Source organism: Chrysemys picta, chromosome 9 (genome assembly GCF_011386835.1).
Source record: "Chrysemys picta bellii isolate R12L10 chromosome 9, ASM1138683v2, whole genome shotgun sequence".
In the NCBI taxonomy this organism is placed as follows: Eukaryota; Metazoa; Chordata; order Testudines; family Emydidae; genus Chrysemys; species Chrysemys picta.
The window spans coordinates 60,439,462-60,459,847 of NC_088799.1; the positions used below are offsets into that span (position 1 = coordinate 60,439,462).

A 20,386-nucleotide genomic window follows, 5' to 3' on the forward strand; every position below is an offset into this window, starting at 1 on the left:
TATACACTGCAACAGCTGTCATAAAACAGTACAACAAAATACTACTTAGAATTAGTTACAACTGGAAACACATTATTGAAGTTACAGTATATCACCAGAAGGCAATTTGCCAAGATGCTGGAAATCTGACTAAGAAATGACCTCGGGTCTGTGAAGCTCAGATTGGATCCAAGATCAATATCTCATTTTCTCCCCCTGCTAATTTGAAATGGTGAGGAGGAGGGGGGAGAAAAGAAGCATGAGAATTAGCCAAGTATGAAATGGGAGAGAGTGAGGGGAAGCAGTGGAGGGTGACAGTGGCAGTCTCACTGCACAACTACTGTGGAAGGAAGGAGTAAATAATGCATTATGGTTTTGGTAATTAAGTAAACTTCCATGCAGACCCATCTGATCTCATTAGGCCACTGTTGGATTCTTTCAGTTAATTATATGAGTGTCCTGGTGGTGAACCTGACATGTCTGTCACATGGACGGTGCAGCTGGTTTCTTTTGCTTTTCACAAAGGAGGGGGTGTCTTGCAATGGGGGGAAAATTGCATTACAGTACATGTTTTATTATCTTGTGTGCGACAAGATGTTTATTCTCAACAATTGAGTGTAGTAAGGATGAGTTATGGAAAGGCTGATTAACTCCGTCCAAGAGAAAATGCTTGAAAAGCACTAAGAAGACTGAAATCCAATATGTGCTAATTAGCCAGTGGCACAACAAACTCAGCTGCATTTTTTGCATTAAATTAGCCCTGGTTGCTAGTTGTTGTTTATTATTTTTTTATTTACATTTCCAGGCAGGCATTGGCTACAGCATATGCTAATTCAGCCTGCTTTGAAATGATGAATCTAGAGGTGCTTGTTTCTGCTCTTGTCTGCCTGCAGCAGCAGACCTGTCCCACGGGAATATTCTGATTGGTGTCAGAAGAGTGGTGGATCTGGACTCCAGGAGTGTGATTTTCCTTTCACATCAATGTAAATTGGGAGTAAAGCTGTAGGGCTGGTGGACATGAGAGGGCAAGCAGGTCCGGGGGGAATGATGGAAGAGGGAGGGGCCCACTGGTGCCCAAACTGTGGCCCCGCCGTAGGGTGACCAGACAGCAAATGTGAAAAATCGGGACAGTGGGTGGGGGGTAATAGGAGCCTATATAAGAAAAAGACCCAAAAATCGGGACTGTCCCTATAAAATCAGGACATCTGGTCACCCTACCCCGCCCCCATTCCTTCCCCTCAAGGTCCTGCCCCCGCGCCGTCCCTCCCCCCAAAACTCCACCCTCTCCCGCCCATCGCTTACCCTTATGGCTGGTAAAAAGTGGGAGGGCCTTGGCCCCCCCCCATTCCAATGCCCCTGGGTTCAGGCTTTGCTGAGCTAATTGCCTTTGAGCTTAGGTGGGCCACGGAATTGCTCGTCTTCATCTCTGTGGGAGTGAAGCTGCTAGTGGGATGCAGACCAGGGGGTGAGCCTATGGTTGCCAACTTTCTAATTGCACAAAACCGAACACCGCTGCCCTGCTCTGCCCCTTTTCTGAGGCCCCGACCCCTCACTCCACCCCCTTCTCCTGTTGTTGCTCGCTTTCCCGCACCCTCACTCACTTTCACCAGGCTGGGGCATGGGGTTGGGGTCTGGGAGAGGGGTATGGGCTCTGGCTGGGGTGTGGGCTCCGGGGCGGGGCCAGAAGTTAGGGGTTCAGGGTGTGGGAGGGGGTGCAGGCTCTGCGGTGGGGCCAGGGATGAGGGGTTTGGGGTACAGCAGGGGCCTCAGGCAGGCGGTTGGAGTGTGGGCTTCGGGAGGGAGTTTGGTTGTGGGAGGGGGCTCAGGGCTGGGGCAGGAGGTGTGGGCTCTGGGAGGGAGTTAGGGTGCAGGAGGGAGTTCAGGGCTGGGACATGGGGTTGGAGTGTTGGAGGGGGTGAGGAGTGCAGACTCCAGCCAGGCAGCGCTTACCTCAGGCAGCTCCATAAAACGGCCAGTATGTCTGTTTCCTAGGCAGAGGGGCGGCCACAGGGGCTCCGCCCGCTTCCCCCACCCACAGGCATTGCCCCTGCAGCACCCACTGACTGTGGTTCCCAGCCAATGGGAGTGGCGGAACCGGCACTTGGGGCGGGGCAGTGCACGGAGCCACCTGGCCACCCCTCCGCCTAGAAGCCAGACATTCTGGCTGCTTCCGGGAGCCGTGCAGAGCTGGGCAGAGAACCTGCCTTACCTCTGCTTTGCTGCCGACCTACCTTTTAGCGGCCCGGTCAGCGATGCTGATCGGAGCCGCCAGGATCTCTTTTCGACCGGGCGTTCTGGTCGAAAACCGGATGCGTAGCAACCCTAGGGGAGCTCAGGGCTGGGGCATGGAGTTGGGGTGCGGACTCCAGACATCACTCATCTCAGGCAGCTCCCAGAAGCAGTGATGTGTCCCTCCAGCTCCTAGGCACAGGGGGTGGCTAAGTGGCGCCATGTGTTGCCCCGGCCACAGGCGCTGCGCCTGCAGCACCCATTGGCCAGGAATGCAGCCAATGTTAGTGAGGACCTAGAGAGTGCGTTGGCTCATGCCACCCATCCCCCACAGAGATGACCCCTTCTTGTGAAGAATCATTATGTTTGAACCATTGATGATCAGATTTTGTGGGAAATGAGACATGGAGCAAACTTGCTGTGAAAAACCTGACGGTGTGGTACAATCTCTGGGGAGAAGCAGGAAGGCAAAATGGTGGTTCTGAATAGTGATATTGGTAATAGCCTGTGACCCCTCTCACTGCAAAGGGTTTCACACTTTGCTGTGCATACACACAGTGCTCCTGAAATGCAGCCGCCTCTGTGGAGGAGGGCAACAGCCATCATAGCAAGCCCAGCATGATGAGTGGGTAAGGGCTTCTTGGCCCAGCATCTGAGGTAAGGCCATCTTTATGGAAATGGCCACAGCGTCTGCCTCTTCCATGCAGAATGGGTAGGACTTCGCTTTTCAAAGTGGTGCACATAGGCCCCATGTAGCAGAATGCCTAGAGAGCAGTCGGCGTGTCAGGAGCTGAATTTGTGGTTCCATGGAGCCTCGGTATTTCAAACCCGATGCCTGGATTCAAAGCGTCTGTTAACTGCCCTGAATTGACAGACAGATACATGCCAGGGTATCCGCGTGGAAAGGGATGGCAAGTGGGGGCTGGGATCTACCTGAGCTTTGAAATGCTGACAGGACAGCTGGAAAGCAGCTCACAGGCATGCTCATACTTGCTGGGTTTTAGCATAATATAAAATTTCCCTGTGATCTGCACTGTGTTCAGTGCTTAACTAGATGGCTAGTTGTTTCTGGTCCAGGAGGAGTGTGAACTGTATGTGCCTGGTGGTGATCAGCTGAAAGAGAAGGAGGGTCCATGTCAGGAATTTCTCCCCTTAAGTATGGAGGCTGGCACTGTACCATTGAGCATCCAAAGGGTTAATAGAGTCTGCTGCTCTTTCAGCTGCGTGCAGTTTCCCACTGTTTGAGGGGAAGAACAAAAATGGAACAATGCTGTCTTGTTGGGCTTTGAGGATCCTCTGCAATTTAGAACCAGAGGATCAGAACAGGGACAAAGACCCAGGAGGATCCAACACTTTTCCTTCCGCATCATGGAGGCATGATCATCAATTTGGGACACTCATGCATCAAAACAGTGCCCAGGACACAATGATTTCATTAATGTCAGTGACTGAGATGTGACCTGAGAGAAGAGTGGGTGTCTGAATGCTCTGCTCAGAGCTACAGTTTAGTGTGTGACCTCAGACTAATTAGGCAGAGCAATAAAAGATGGCATGATAAACATGCAACCCTGTCATTGCTGGGGCCTTCCTCTAACTGATGGGATAATTATCAGTCTCTCTTTTGGCTCAAAGCTTCATTTCCAGACTATATTGAGCCCAATTATAAACACTGTCATAACTTCACCATAACAAATTGTTTGATTTTCTAGGTCAAATCTGCTACTTAGGGTGATATCACTCATGAAAGCTGGTATTTTATTTCAGCTTTTACCAGCATTATTTTGCTTCAAAATGACTTAAAATGCATTAGTGTCATAGCTGTGAGCTACTCGGAGATTTTTGGCAAACTAAATTGTACCTTTCCTTGCCTTGTTCTAGTAGCTATTGCAATTTTTTCATTAAGTTACAAAAACGGAATAAATTGTGCTCATCTTCAATAGATTTTTTTCCTAATTAATTTTGCTAAAACAGTCAGGGGAGAGAAAGAGGAGGGTGATTTTTAAACACTGCATCAGAGATGGACACAACTAGTGCAGCTAATGAGGACCTCCACCAATACTCCTGGGGCCTTTCTTCTGATGCGCGCTCTGGATAGCTGAGGTCAGCCAAAGCAGTTCTGTTAACAGCTCCAAGACTTTAAACTCTTTGGATCTGGCATTTTCCATGGAGGGAGCTCCTCAATTCTAGCAGACTTGTCTTGTTAGTGTGCCAGACCCTGAGTTTTCAGCTAGGCAGTGGGAAGTTGTGATCACTGCCCTGATTTGCCCACGTCCTATTATCACCACACTCTCTCCCCTCCACTCCAACCCATGTGTTTGACTCATCCACCTCTTCCATCTTGTCTTTTCGACACTAAGCTCTCTGGGGCATGTTTGCACAGTGCCTGGAACTGTGGGGCCCAGTCTGGTTAGGTTCTTGCTGCTACTGCAATAGTGTGTTAAAAAGTCATAAAAGTTTGTTCACCTTCTATGGAGGGAGCAAGGCCCATGTGTTTATCTGGGCCTTTGCCTGCACTGGAGTTCCATTAAGTGTTGGATGGGGTTTGGGTTTTATCCTCCTTATGGTTGTGTCTGGTAAGTGATTTGGGTGTTGCCTATTTGTGGCCAGTTGTTGGCTATTTGTGATGAATTTTGTAATTATTTTTTTCCCAGTGGCTTGGGCAGCATGTGCCTATTTTTCTGATATGGCTAGCATTACAGCTACTGTGTGTGTATTGACACGGCCTGGTGCATACAGGGCAGGTGCCATATTTCACTCATTCCTGTGATCCTTATTGGCCCAGGAAAGAGGGGACCTTAGTCTTCTGTGTGGGTCATCATCAGCGTTGAGGCTGGTGACCCTCAAGAACAGGGAGTAGTTGCAGGAATCAGCATTGGGGATCCAGTTGCTCTGTTGTGGGTCTGTGAAGAGAACGAAAGCTATCGTTCCTTTAGTTAAAACTGAGTTACCACAGTGAAATGAGTGTCTGAGGCCTGCCCTGGAGATGTGGAGGGATGCTGCCCAGGGCCCTAGCCTCACTTTTAGGGACGAGAGGCGTTTCAGTGACAGGAATGGCTGCTTTTCTGTGCCACTGCATCTAGCTGGCAATTCCAACCTGGTGAATAGTCAGTCATGTTACATCTTCGCCTCTTAATTGGTGACAGGCGGTGAGACTTCTGAGTGCCATCAAGGCCTTCCCAGGCTCTTGCCAGGGCCGGCTCTGGCTTTCTGGCCACCCCAAGCAAAAAACAACTGTGGCGGCCAGGACAGCAAAGCAAAAAAATAAAAAAAAACCTGCGGAGCCATGGTGCAGGGGGACTCCCTGCCCTGCAGATGTGCCCCGGGGGAATGGGGAGGGAGCGGGGGAAGAGAGAGAAGGGGGCCGGGAGGGCTCCGCACTGCTCCAGTCGGCTGGGAGGGAAGGACGCGGGCTGCCCTACCGGGCTTGCTGCAGGGCGCTCCCGTCCTCCGCGCTGCCTCCCCCTACAGGGCGGCCGGAGCGGAACAACAACAACAAAAGCGGCCGTGCTGCCCTAGGATTGGGCGGAATGCCGCCTCCTACAAGCTGCCGCCCCAAGCACCAGCTTGCTCGGCTGGTGTCTGGAGCCGGCCCTGGCTCTTGCCCCAGTGTAGCACCTAAACCTGCCCAAGAAAAAAGAATATTCAGAAATGTCCTTCCGTGGGGGGAGGTAGAGTTACTTTCAGGAAATAGCCCCAAGAAAAATGCCCCGGCCCTGGAGCCAGTGGGGAATGGCCATTGTGCCCAAGAGAGCATTCTGAAAATGTATTTTGAACAGAATTTTTGGAAAATAGAGAAGGCCTTGTATCCACAAGAAAGCTACACCAGTTTAACATCTATCAGTTTTTAAACCTATTTAGTTAAACTATTGCAAACCCCAGTGTGAATAATATCAGAGGGGTAGCCATGTTAGTCTGGATCTGTAAAAAGCAACCAAGATTCCTGTGGCACCTTATAGACTAACAGATGTATTGGGGCATAAGCTTTCGTGGGTGAATACCCACTTTGTCAGACGCATGTGAATAATATGATTTGGTTTAAGGATGGCTTATTTCAGTTCAGCTCATTAAATGCCTACTTGACTTTGGCCAAACCAAAATGAGCCTGGTTCAAACCAAACTGAGTGTCCACATGGCCTTTTGTACCAGCTTAACAGATTTGGTTTAAAATCACATTTAAAAAAAATTAAACTAGTGTAGCATTCTCATGTAGACAGTCTCAGAGTAGCTCCACCGGTTTGCATTTCTGCACTGCTGCACATACAGGTTCAGGGCAAGAGGGATTCAGTTGGTACTTAGCAGATGCCCATGCAGTTTGATTTGCAGCTAAGGGATGTTTGATAACCCAGCTAGGAACTGAATTGATGTACATTCCTAAGGCAATAAGTGAATCTCACAGGCTTTGCAGCTCCCCGGGCTCCTTTACTTACATGGAGAAGGCAATAGTGTGAAGTAGGTCAGCAGGCGTTGGATTGTAAAAGTATTTGGTTCAGAGCATCCATTTATTTGGTTTTAGGACGTAACCAGGATTATGGGATTTAGCTGGGAAAACATAATAACATAACGTAAAGTTGGACTGGGTGGCATAGTTGATGTTTGGAGACCAGAAAACTGTCTCATTGATGAAACCAGGCTTGCTTTGTTGACCTGGACAATGAGTACAATTAATGCATTCCAAACCAATGGTGATAAAACCAGTAGGAATGGACAGTGGTATCAGTATACTGTGTTGCTGTGCAGGAGATCAGCGCTCATGAGCAGCATGGCTCACAAATAATATGTTCAAGGACACTGGGTGATGTGGAGGGGAGGTGGGAGGAAAAGCTGCACTGTTCATATACTGCCAATTCTACTCTATATTATTATTAGTCATATTTATTGAATTATTGTCAACAACTTGCTCGGTGTTGGACAAACCCTTAAGAGAAAGACAGTCTCTGCCCCAGAGAGTCTGAGATGCTGTACACTGGGAAATCCAGACAGGGCAGGGCTGGGATGCTCACCACTTACACAAACCATCAGCCCTCCATTTTGGGGAAAGTAAAAAACCTTATAAAGAAGTCTTGTCTTCCCCATGTCAGCGCTCTTCTCTTGTAGAGTTCTGTGATTTGTATATTACAGTCCCTTGTTGCTTAAAGAAATTCTGCTTGAATTGTTTATTCATTAGTCCCTTCAGGCCCCTGCTCAACTTTAGCTCCGTGTGCCTCCTTTTAAACATAGTTTGTGTCTCCAACTGCTTATCTTCTCTGTCAATCTCCTGCTTAGAGTCAGTACATAGATATTTAACACATTCCGGTGGGTTATCATAAGAGGCAAGTGTAAACGTTGTGGGAAGGTTACACTTGCCTCTTATGAGAACCCACCGGAATGTGTTAAATATCTATGTAACACCCAGCAGGGGCCGCTCACATTTCTGTGTGCTAGATCTCTCAGCCCACTCAGGTGATCTGAGAGCAGTTGTGGCTGTTGCTGTGTGCATCTTCAGACTGCCAAGAGACCTGCTTGCTGGGAGGCTGATGGCTTTGCCCTGTTTGTTTCAGTGGTGGTGGTGGTTTTAAATAGATTTTCCCCATCTCTCCTAGGCCAAAATAGCTTATATCTGTGACCTCCTGAGCATGCTGCACAGCCAGTTCGTGTGGGCTGTGTTTGGGGAGAGCCAAGATGGGTGGGGATGTGAAGTGGTGGGAGTTTTGTTCTGTGATGGCTGTGCCCACTGATGAGTGTGCTGTGTGATAGGGGGGACTAGTGTGCTTCTGTTTCAGTTTGACATTTTGGGATTGTGTTTGTAATTAATGGCTGGGGTGCCCCGGATGGGCGTCCTCTTTAAAAATCCATATAAAGCTGCAAATTTAAACAGCACTCAGCACAAGCAGCCTTTTGTGCAGGGAAATGCAGAGCCAGAGTCCTTTGAGAGCCCTTCCTCAGTTCTGGAATAAGCAAATCACGATGCATTCATTTCGCATCCATTTGCTGCCTTTCTAATGAAGCGTTAGTAGTATCTGATGGGGTTGGATTTAAAGTGAATTTAGTGTGGGTGAAAGGCAGCACATGACAGCCCAGGAGACAGAGTTCCCTTTGTATATCCACTGGGGTGTGAGTCTCTGGGTGTAAAGTGCTCCAGGCATTTCCCCACCAGCAGGAAAGGTAGACACTGACCTTTCTGAAATGAAAGCTGAGATTCTCCTGACTCAAGGAGCTGCAGCTTTAAGAGCCTTGAAGTGAGGCTACTTTCCAGGGATTCAAGTATCAGGGGGTAGCCGTGTTAGTCTGTATCTACAAAAACAACAAGGAGTCTGGTGGCACCTTAAAGACTAACAGATTTATTTGGGCATAAGCTTTCGTGAGTAAAAACCTCACTTCTTCGGATGCATAGAGTGAAAGTTACAGATGCAGGCATTATATACTGACACATGGAGAGCAGGGAGTTACTTCACAAGTGGAGAACCAGTGTTGACAGTGCCAATTCAATCAGGGTGGATGTAGTCCACTCCCAGTAATAGATGAGGAGGTGTCAATTCCAGGAGAGGAAAAGCTGCTTCTGTAGTGAGCCAGCCACTCCCAGTCCCTATTCAAGCCCAGATTAATGGTGTTGAATTTGCTTGAATAGGGACTGGGAGTGGCTGGCTCACTACAGAAGCTAGATGGACCTTTCATCTGACCCAGTATGGCCATTCTTATGTTCTTAGCTGTAGATCCTGGATTCCTAAACAGCTATTTGAGAATTTCATGTAATGAAGGATTTAACTGAAAACTCACTTCTCCCACCCTCCTTGCCCCTCCTCAATGGCATTAGATCATTAAAGAAGATCAACTCCCATTTCAGCGCAGAAACTCCAGTGTAGCCAAGTCAATGATGAGAAAGATAATTAGCATGTTAAATGCTCAGTGTTTTATTCAAATTATGTTTAATAATATTGAGCTATAAGAAAACAGTGGCAAAAACTGTTAACAGCTGGCTTTTTCATTATAAACGTAGGTTTGTTTTGCATAGCATTTTCAGCTTAATGAAAGCCGCTTGAGTTTCATGTCGTTTTTCAATCCTATTTCTTTATTATGTTTTTCAGCCATTGGCTAGCAATTCACAGGATTGCAAATGAGCTCTGAATATTTTAGGAGCCGGTGGGTTTCAGGAATTAATGATTTGCCTGTATTTTATGACTGTGATTCAAGTTCCATTGGCTAACCAGCCCCAGAATTATATGTGCATGCAGAGGGAATCCTTGTTTATGGGACTGTTAGAGTCTTGCTGGGAGCTATGGGCTGCAGTTCCAAGCCAAGTATGAATAAAACACCACGGGGATTCTTTTTCGGCTTTGAAGCTTCAAATATTAATAGGGTATCATTTTCATGACAAGTATTGCAACAGGTTGTGAGCACTTTGTTATAAAACATTTTCTCTTAGTGGAAGCACATATTTTAATGGAAATGTGATGTCATTTAAATTATTGATATCCAAAAGCACAAGTCCACTGTGTGTCCACAGATATTGAAATAGTTTCAAATGGGCTCTCTTCTAGCTGCTCCTATGTCTGTTAGATTGCATTCCTCTCCATAAATATTACATCAACCAGCACACCAGGACCGATGTGGCAGCAAACCAGCATTTAGCGTAATAGGCAGCAAGTGGAAGCATGATTGCAAACTGTCTCAGTTCATCTAAATGGCCCAGGCTTCCACACAAAACCTTCTAGTTGTGGTTAACCACAAATGACTTTTTTTATTTTGCTATAATATTAACAACCCCCCTTCAGAAATTTGGGGTTTTGTGGGGTTGATGGTGCGAGGGTTGTGATTGTATTTCTGACATTTGAGACTGTAGTTAGACAGATTGACCAAGGTGCACACTCTGGCTAGGGGCTGTAAGGCTTCTACAATGCTGCATCTCCATTGGGTGGGGGAGCAGGGGAGCAACATAACACTTCAGTGTATGTTAAGATCAAAGTTTGTTGTATTTACCCATCTGCTAACCCAAGTTTTCTCTCTCGAAGTTTTGAAGCGTGTTTCAGCACACTGTGTGTGCGCTTGCTGGGCTGATTTACACTTCCTCACGCTTGCTTAGAAAATAAAAATCTCTCTCCACCTCCATGCATCTTGCAGATCTTGCATCTGAAGAAGTGAGGTTCTTACCACGAAAGCTTATGCTCCCAATACTTCTGTTAGTCTTAAAGGTGCCACAGGACCCTCTGTTGCTTTTTACAGATTCAGACTAACACGGCTACCCCTCTGATACTCTCCACCTCCTGTTCATTGGCCCCATTTTAGAAAGGATTCCCCTTGCTTTTGGACCCACCCTTTCAATTAGTCACAAGAAAACCGGTTTCCCATGTCCCATCTCAATTCCATCCCTTGACACAGCAGCATCAGTACAAGGCTGTCTAGGTGCTGGACAGGAATCAAACAGTCCCCTCACTGTACATGTGCACTTTGAAAATGTTAAACTCTAGCTCTTTATAAATACAAGAGGATTAAAGGGTCTGAAGGAGCTTACAGTGGGATGTCCAGAGAATCCAAAGTGATCAGTCAAAATGTCGGCATAACCATCAAAATAAACAATCTCTCGGGAATCTCTGTCTGCTTTGGTTGAAATCCTGCTTTCTGTTATTAAATTGTAATTTACCAAGAACAAAATGTTAGTCCAATTGGGGAATTGGCAATGGAAATGAAGACAGCTTGTAGTTATGTCGCTGAGACCACAATTTTTCTCCCAGGAGCCTTTTATCTCAATAACAGACACAAGATGAGGAGGGGAGAGAATGGATAGAAAATAGAGTAACTTATTCATATCAGACAGGTTTCCCAATTGAGAACTGGATGCAGAATAACATCTCGTGCTGCTAAAAGAAGAGTTGGCTGAACAATGTCCAGCTAGGGATGCATTGGCAACTTGTCAGCAGCCTCAAGGGATGCACTGCACTTGTCTCAATCAGCGCAGATTGCAGTCTCCCTCATCTCCTGAAAACTGCAAGCCATGAAAACTACAAATCCCAGCATGCAGTGCTCTGTCTTTACCTGAGTAGCTTAGAGGTAGGCTTGGAAGGATTAGATTTTTATCAGCAAATGTCGATAAACGTCAATTTTATCATACAAACACACAACTGATAAAAATATTTTCATTGATGATGATAAAAATTTACAGATAGTGTGACAAAGCTCTGTCCTTGTCTCCGTGGGTCCCGCATTTCCTGGCGGATTTCACTAGCCTCAGAGGCTCATTGTGACCCTCCACATAGCCCTTCTCTCTCTAGAGGCAAGGGTCACAGCTTACTGAGACATTTTCATCATAAGCCAGCAAGGGAGGTGAGGAGAAGCAACCCTCCCTTGCACAGTCTCTGTTGTCTCCTAGTCTCAGTGATTGCTCGGGGAGGGGAGGGGGGAGCCCGGGCCCGCCCTTTACTCCGGACTCCAACCCAGGGACCCTAATAGTAGCAGCTATGGTAGCTGACTTTTTGGAAATAGGATGTGTACAATTCCCTGGGCCACTTCCCCACAGCAGGCCCCACTCAATACCGTTACCGTTACCTCAGGGCCTCCTTCCTTGCGCCTAATATGGATTTGTACTGCTTAGTTCTTCCAATAGCGCAGCTTCCTCCTACCGCTCCTGATACGCGTGCCTCACTGACTAACTGGGAGACTTTTAACTAGTTCCAGCCAGCCCTTGATTGGCTTCAGGTGTCCCAGTCAACCTAGCTCTCTCCACTGCTTTCTAGAAGGATCTTAACTGGCCCCAGGTGTCTTGATTAACCTGGAGCAACTGCCATTTGGTTACCATAGTACCAGGGATTTGTTTAACCTGGGGCTAACATACCTGTTCCTCATTACTTTACTATAGCCATCTGGCCTTGCCCCATCACAATAGGCAAAGTAAGGAAAACGCTCCTTGAGAACTTATTAGAGTTTGATTTAAGAGTATTTACTTTATATATTTTGACACATTACGTAGACAATTTGTATTTGAATGGTTATAAAGCTTTAACTTTTTGAATCTCAGCAGTCTAAAGTAATTAAATAATAATTGTCTCCCCTCCCCATTCTCTGATGCTGTTATAATTTCCCACAATTGTGAAAATTTAAATAAAAATTTAAAAAAATGCTTAAAAATACACATTCTGACAAAATTATTTAAAAAAAAGGAAATTGAATTCTGCCAAGCCTACGTATATGTATTGCTATATGAAAGTTGGGAAAAATAGGTGTGTGATTTTTATGGGTTTTATAATGTTCAATGGAGCCTGAAGCTATTTAACAAAAAGCTGTTTGCTTTTTACTTTAGAAATATGAGGAATATCAAGTCTGGTCTGCCCTGTTTTTGTTGAAGGACTCTTTGGTAACAATGTGAGATTCCTCTGCTTGCATTTGGAAGGGAGGAAAGATGGGGAGATGTATCTTTAACAAAAGAGCTTTTCTTCCAGGTGTGTGTAGGACATTGGAGTTGTATGCTGTAGCTATTAACATAAGTGCAGTGTGTTTAGTGTCTTCACTTCACTTTCCCATGCCCGGCATCTTTTGATGTCATAACATCAGAGCTGCCAACCCCAATTATTTAAAAACAGGTGCCAGGTCCCAAAAAATCACGACATTTAAAAAATATGGTGTTCTTTTTATTTTCCTTCTGGTTTTTGAGCCTATAGGGGTCCTGTTTTTCAGCTTTGCTCTGCAACCTCAATGATTAGAAATGTATGTGTTTTAAAAAAAAACCTCATATAATCTCATGACTCCAGGAGCTGGGGCTTTTAGAAATACCCCTAATATCATGGGGAAATTGTAAGAGTTGGAATAATCGATTAGTTCTCCTGCTGTGCATAGAGTTTTCCAGGAAAGTCAGGAGAGTCAAACTCAGTTTTGTACATTAAAAGACAAAAAGAAAAAAAATCAAGGCAGGATTAAAAACCCACCTCCCAAATTCCAGGCCTTCGTCATAAATCAATAAAGTAATAGAGGAGGCACAAACACAATCCCTCCTCTGTGCTGATGACCTTTAAGGGTGCAGGCTGCGTTGCCAAACCCTGTGGGTCACTTGCACTGTGCTGCCCTCTAGCCACCCATGAAAGTTACTGTAGCTGTCAACCTGGGATAATGAAATAACATTAGCTTTGGCTTAGAAGCAGGTTATTGTGCCTCCCTTTTCTACATGAAGCAGCATTCCAGCATTCTGTGGTAGCTGCAAATGGCCCAGGTGGAAGCTGCCAATGCAACCAAGCATCTCTGCCCAAAGCTGTTAATGTGTGTGTGTTTTGTCATCAAACATGACCACTGGATAATGTTCTGAGATGTTATAATCCGTGAAGCCGGTTCTCCAGCTCTGCTGATGCTTACACTCTCTTTCTTTTTTTCCTTCCCGTTTCTGTGCCGGCAGCAAACCCTGGAGACGAACCTCACCAACCTGGTTAAACGCAATAGTGAACTAGAAAACCAGATGGCCAAGCTGATTCAGATCTGCCAGCAGGTGGAGGTACGTGGTGGCAATGCTTCAGAGAGCGGGAGTCCATGCTGGCTGAGGGGTGCGTGCATTGGGGGTGTGATACCTGCCTGCAGCATGGGAACCCTGAATCGGGGAGAGGGGTTATTTAGGGTGATGATAGGGGGGCAATGGGGTGAAATTTGGAAAGGGATCATGCAGGGGAAAGCCTTGGCATGAGATGAATGAGGCTGCAGAATGGTGTCCCAAGGGCAATGGCAGAAACCCCATACCTTGATTCATTTAAATCTAGGCAGGACAGACTCCTGGTAAATACACTACATTACAATGAGCAAACTGCACTGGTAATGGGGGAGGTGGCCTAATAGCATGATCCCTCTACCTGAGATTGTTCTGTGCAATTCTCCCATGGCAGCTGGATGTTGGGAGGTGGACGGTGTCACTGATGAGTGGGGCCATGCACTGCCTGACCACTGTGGGTACGTCACCCTCTCGGGGTGTAGGAGGATTAGTTGACACAGGGAGGTGTAGTTTACATCTCCTTGCCCCAGCTTGGGCCAGTCTGGCCCAATATAGCTAGAGCTGTGAGCCGGTAAAGTGTCTGAGACAGTTTCCCGGGAGAAGATAGAGTTTGTCTGGAGAAGGGCAAATGGAAGTGGCTGATGGACCATAAACAGAATAATTATAACTGTACTGTGGAGAGAAGTATGGAGTAGGCTGCATGGGGTCTGCCTAGGAGTCTATCCTCATAAGTGCTGTGGAGGAAGCAGCAACCCGTATGCAGTGAGAGCTGGAGAGACCATGTCGTAAAACACAGGGGTTAGAGGACAAACAAGCGACAATCAATGAGATGAGAGGTAGCGTAGATAGTTGCAGAGGGAACACCTTCCAATCCCAATCCTACAAGGTGATGTGCGCATGTGAACATCTGCTATTGCAGTGGGGCACTGTGAGAGCATAGGGCCCACGTGTGGGCTCAGGGCTCAAGGGGGGAAGTAGGAAGGAAGAAGGAATTCTGTGCTATTTGGAATTTGAGTGCTGCTACATGGTCACAAACTGGCCTGTGTTGCTTGTGAGTGGTTGCGGTTGTGATGGATTGGACCCCCATCCTGGGCCACCACCTGATATGCTAGGGTCTCACTGAGCCCATCCTTTCCACCAGCCTGGGTTTCCTCACCCTGTTTTTGCTGTGCTAGGCTCTCAAGCCTTCTCTAGTGCGCGCACGCACACACACACACACACACAGAGGTAAGGCCACACCCAGCTGCAGACACAGACTGAAATCAGCTCTGTGTGGGAAGACTTAGGTAGGAGAATGGCCAGCACTCACGTGCACACCTCCTTAGTCTCTTTACAGGCTAAACCCCTGTTCTCAGCCTGGACTCATCCCTTGCCTTCCCATAGCTTAGTTCCTTGGTTTCTTCAGGAGCTTTCAGCAGTCTTCCTTCTTGGGTGGGGAGGCAAATGGAGAGCCCTGATTGCCTTGCTTCCCAGCCTTAAATAGAATTTACATAAGGTGGGAAGCCTTTGTTTCCAGTGGAAAAGTACCAGCAATGTCCCAGGTGGTATTTTGTACCAGGTGACCTTATCACCTGACCTTGCAGTGTCAAAGCAACCATGAAACAAGGTTTATTTGCAATGTCCACAGGAAGGAACTCCAGGGAAGATGGGAGATGCGCACATCTTCAAAGACTCATTGTTTTTCCTAATGGCCCTTTAAGGCTGATTGCTTAGTCTGGTGGGTCTTTCCCAAGTACACACAAAGTTGTAATTGATACATAGACAATATTCCTAACTTCAGATACAGAAATGATACATGCATAAAAATTGGATAAACACATTCAGTAAGTATCAGGGGGTAGCCGTGTTAGTCTGAATCTGTAAAAAGCAACAGAGGGTCCTGTGGCACCTTTAAGACTAACAGAAGTATTGGGAGCATAAGCTTTCATGGGTAAGAACCTCACTTCTAATCTGAAGAAGTGAGGTTCTTACCCACGAAAGCTTATGCTCCCAATACTTCTGTTAGTCTTAAAGGTGCCACAGGACCCTCTGTTGCTTTTTACACATTCAGTAAATCATAACCTTTCCAACAATACTTCACACAACCCATCTTGCATAAAGCATGTCTTAGTTATGCCATATTCATATCATAACCATATTTCTACGAAGAATATGAGGTGTAACGTCACAGTGGTGTCTATGCCACTAACTGGTTATAGAATCCAGATAATCGTCATGCCCGGTCTGGGCCACTGGATAGGGTTGCCAACTTGCTTATTGCACAAAACCAAACACCTGAGGCCCTGTCCTGCCCTACCCCTTCTCTGAGGCCCCGCCCCCACTTACTCCAGCCCCCCTCCCTCCATTGCTCACTCTCCCCCACCTTCACTCACTTTCACTGGGCTGGGGAAGGGGGTTGGGGTGTGGGAGGGAGTGAGGGCTCTAACTGGGGGTGCAGACTCTGGGGTGGGGCTAGGGATGAAGGGTTTGGGGTGCAGGAGGGGGCTCCGGGCTCGGGCCAAGGAGTTTGAAGGGCGGGAGTGGGCTCAGGGCTGGGGCAGGTGGTTGGGGCATGGTGGGGTGAGGGCTCCAGCTGAAGGTGTGGACTCTGGGATGGGGCTAGGGATGAGGGGTTTGGGGTGCAGGAGGGGGCTCCGGGCAGGGGCCAGAGGCTTTGGAGTGCAGGAGGGGGCTCAGGGCTGGGGCAGGGGGTTGGGGTATGGGATGTGGTGAGCGATGTAGGGTCTAGGAGGGAGTTAGGGTGCAGCAGGGAGTTCCAACCTGGGGCAAGAGGGTCGGGGTGCAGGCTCCAGCTGGGTGGCGCTTACCTCAGGCAACTCCCGGTTCATAGCTCAGTGGGGCTAAGGGAGACTTCCTGCCTGCCCTGGCGCCACACGGCTCCCGGAAGCGGCTGGCATGTCTGGCCCCTAGGTGGAGGCACGGCCAGGTGGCGCTGCACGGTGCATGCTGCCCACGCCCGCAGGCGCCGCCCCTGCAGCTCCTACTGGTTGTAGTTCCTGGCCAATGGGAGCTGCGGAGCCAGTGCTTGGAGTGGGGTCAGCACGCGGAGGTTCCCTGATTGCCCCTGCGTCTAGGGGCCACAGGGACATGCTGGCCGCTTCCTGGAGCTGTGCGGAGCCAGGGCAGGCAGGGAGCCTGCCTTAGCCCTGCTGTGCTGCTGACTGGACTTTTAATGGCCCGGTCAGCAGTGCTGACCGGAGCCACCAGAGTCCCTTTTCAACTGGGTGTTCCAGTCGAAAACTGGATGCCTGGCAACCCTAGCACTGAAGGGTGCTGCTGAGGGCTGGGAGGGTAACGAGTGGCACATGATCTCACAGTGTGAAGCTCTAGCAGAGTCAAGCCAGTGCTGTACTGGGATATATCACTTAGGAAGTGGTCCCCAAACTTTACCAAAGCGACCCTCTCCCCTTCCCCCCGGCCCCCACTGCCTTTTGTTTCGTTCTGTGAACCAGCATTCCATAAATACACCCTTTGCCCTGGCACCACAACACTAGTCCTGACCCGGCCCCCTCTGCACTCATCCTGTAGTGGCAGCTCCTGTCCCACAGTGTTCAGCCCAATGCCCCACTCTAGGTATTGTGACCTGGTTCATGGGGTCTCACACCAGGCTGGGAGAAGTGTGTGTTTGCCTTGGCCATGGCCCAGGGATGGGTTAATCCAGCCCTGGATGTGGCAACTAATCTAGAACCTTCCCACAACCCACTGTTTGGGAAACACTGAATTAGGTGACTCAACATCCTCTGACCCAAAACCTGTTTGTCAACTTTGTTGTGGACACAAATTTCATACATGACTCCATAAATATTGCAATGATTATGAAGATCAGGATGACATAAGCTTTTGTTAGCTATCTTACGTTATATTCTCTCTGGATAAATACTAGGAAAGCAGTGTGCTAGGTGTAGTGAGTTTGGCACGGCTGTTAGGAGCCTTGACACAGAGTATTGACTCTTTTCCCAACTGGTACCAATTGACCTCAGTGTCACACAAAGGAGCTTGGGAGGGTGGGGATGGAGGGGAAATGTGGAATTGCTGGGCAAGGTGACGGGGACTGAAAGGAGGAAGACTGGGACTAGTAATAGTTGGGAGAGACTGAGACTAGGACTGGCTGGGCAAAGAGACTGAGACAGGGATCAGAAGCCTGGGACTTGGTAAGCAAGGAGAATTATGATGGCTGAGATGATGGCCCAGGAGTGGGGAAGAGACAGGAGTGGTACAGGGACAGGTTGGGGCAGAAGGGGTCAAGTTTGAGGGAAAGAGGCAGAGTCTGAGCCCCTTAAAGTACACTTCCTTCCAGAATCTGGAATGAAACTCAAAATTCCTGAGTTTCACCATTTCTCTGCTGTCAGCAAATATCTGTGAAACCCACTGGCAAAGTTTATGGCTCACCGCTCTCTAGTTGCTGGTCCACATAAAGGATGACAACCTAATATTGCTATTAGTTACTCTTAGTTCAAGTGGCAGAGTCTGTGTAGTGGATCTAAAGGTTCCAGCCCTGCTGATGAGCCACGTCGGTTACCTTTTCAGTTTTCTTTTTTTAAAAACTTAGGAAATTTACACACCAAACCTACATTAAAAGATCATTATTGTGGTTGCAAAGTCAAGCACTCAAAAGTTAGGAAATGTCAGAATTAGGACAACCTTAATTCTACCCCCTTGTGCATGTGCATCATGACACCATCTTTAATCACATGATCACATATAGTTTTTCCACAGGCCCCCCAGCCTCATTCAGTGCACAGAATGGACCTGTTCTGGTGATGAATCAGGGGTATATGGTGAAGGAGGCTGTTGTCGTTCGTTGCAGAAGTTGGATAGCGTGTAGTGAATGAGGCAGGAGATTGCAGCAAGAGAAGAGATGGTCTGATGGTGAAGGCAGTTGAATGCTGCCCTGGAAAACTGGATTCTGTCCCTGTCTTTACCACAGAGTTCCTATGCAATTCTGGGCAAGTCGCATAAACTAAACTTTTCACAGGTGGTCATTAACTGTGTGTTCCTCATTTTCTGGGTACCTGACTTGAGACCCTGGGGTCTGAAGTGCTGAGTTCTCACAACTGAAGTCAATAGGAGCTAGGCTTTGAGCATACAAGGTGCTATATAATGCTACATGATCCCCAAAATCCAGTCCTAGATTTCTCATTTTGGGTCCCCAATCTTTAATGGAGGCGTTTGATGTTAATCTCTTCTTCAGCCCACCACCTGTAAGATATCATCACCACTCCTCTTACAGGAGCATTGGGAAGAGAAATTAACAAATATTTGTGAAGCCCTTGGATACCATAGTGATGAGCGCCACAAGAAAACAATTCTGTCTCCAGAGCAGGGTTTGAAGAGTGTGCAAAAAGTAAGGCAGGGGCAACACCCTGAAGAATGTGGATAATGCGAGATTTGGAAAAGCTGCTCCTTGAGTGAGCACCATATATTCTGTGCACTGAATGAGGCAGGAATCCTATGGAAAAAATTGTATGTGATAATGTAATCAAAGACTATATCATGGTGCATATGCACAAAGGAGCAGAATTAAAGTTGCACAGGAAACCTTAATTCTGGCATTTCTTCACTGTTGAGTGCCTGACTTTGCAACCTTGATAATGTTCTCTTGATGTATTTTGAGTGTGTATAATTATACAACTACATTTGAAACACTAGAGAGAATGCAAAACAGATTGATAAAGATGATGAGAGGAATGGAGCGCATGGCCTAACGAAAGAGAGATGAAGGCAAATGAATATGTGCAGTTTGGAGAAGCAGGGACAATGGGTAAGTGATAACTGGAAGTGCTTGAAAGGTAATGACACACAAGGGGCAGAGGCAGGGCCGGATTAAGACCTTTAGAGGTCCTAAGCACTGAAAAGATTATGGTATCCCCCCCCTATGTAATTCAAAATAAAAACAATATTATACCGTAAAATAAAATTTTATTTTTCGAAATGACACAAAACTTACATGTATGCTGAAATTAAAATAGCTTCTTTCTAGATTTTCTAATTGCAAAATTCTGGATAAGTTCATCGAAGCTGACTTGACGAAGCATGTCCGCTTCCATACACAATAGGAAAAGTGAATCAAGTCTGTCTTGACACATTGTTGTTCTCTGAGGGTTTTTTATTCTTTTCAGCTGAGAAAAAGAGCGTTCTGCGGAGCAGTTCATAATCATCAATGTTAGAAAAATACGTAGTGCAATCTCTACATTTGGAAATCCCATTGTATTCCGTCTTTCAATATTGTGTCATGAAGATCAATGTGACTGAATTTCATTTTTCCTGTTTCATTAAACTTTACGCGCATATAGCTTTCTTTGATAGGATAACGAGCCTTGTGGATAAGGGTGAAGCTGTGGATGTGGTATACCTAGACTTTAGTAAGGCATTTGATACAGTCTCGCATGATATTCTTATCGATAAACTAGGCAAATACAATTTAGATGGGGCTACTATAAGGTGGGTGCATAACTGGCTGGATAACCGTACTCAGAGAGTTGTTATTAATGGTTCCCAATCCTGCTGGAAAGGCATAACGAGTGGGGTACCGCAGGGGTCTGTTTTGGGACCGTCGCTGTTCAATATCTTCATCAACGACTTAGATATTGGCATAGAAAGTACGCTTATTAAGTTTGTGGATGATACCAAACTGGGAGGGATTGCAACTGCTTTGGAGGACAGGGTCATAATTCAAAATGATCTGGACAAATTGGAGAAATGGGCTGAGGTAAATAGGATGAAGTTTAACAAAGACAAATGCAA

At 47.0% G+C, this 20,386-nt stretch overlaps 1 protein-coding gene across 13 annotated transcripts in view; it reads left to right on the forward strand.

The window, feature by feature from the left end:
• Positions 1-20,386, forward strand: part of MID2 (midline 2) — a 465,133-nt gene that overhangs the window by 239,952 nt on the left and 204,795 nt on the right. For all 13 annotated transcript variants that reach the window (XR_010590405.1, XR_010590406.1, XM_065557200.1 and 10 more), the window contains one exon: positions 13,559-13,654. Coding sequence is in view for 11 of the 13 variants with exons in the window: in XM_065557200.1 (XP_065413272.1) it covers positions 13,559-13,654 (96 nt within the window). In the remaining 2 variants the exon portion in view is untranslated. The remainder of the gene's footprint in view (positions 1-13,558; positions 13,655-20,386) is intronic.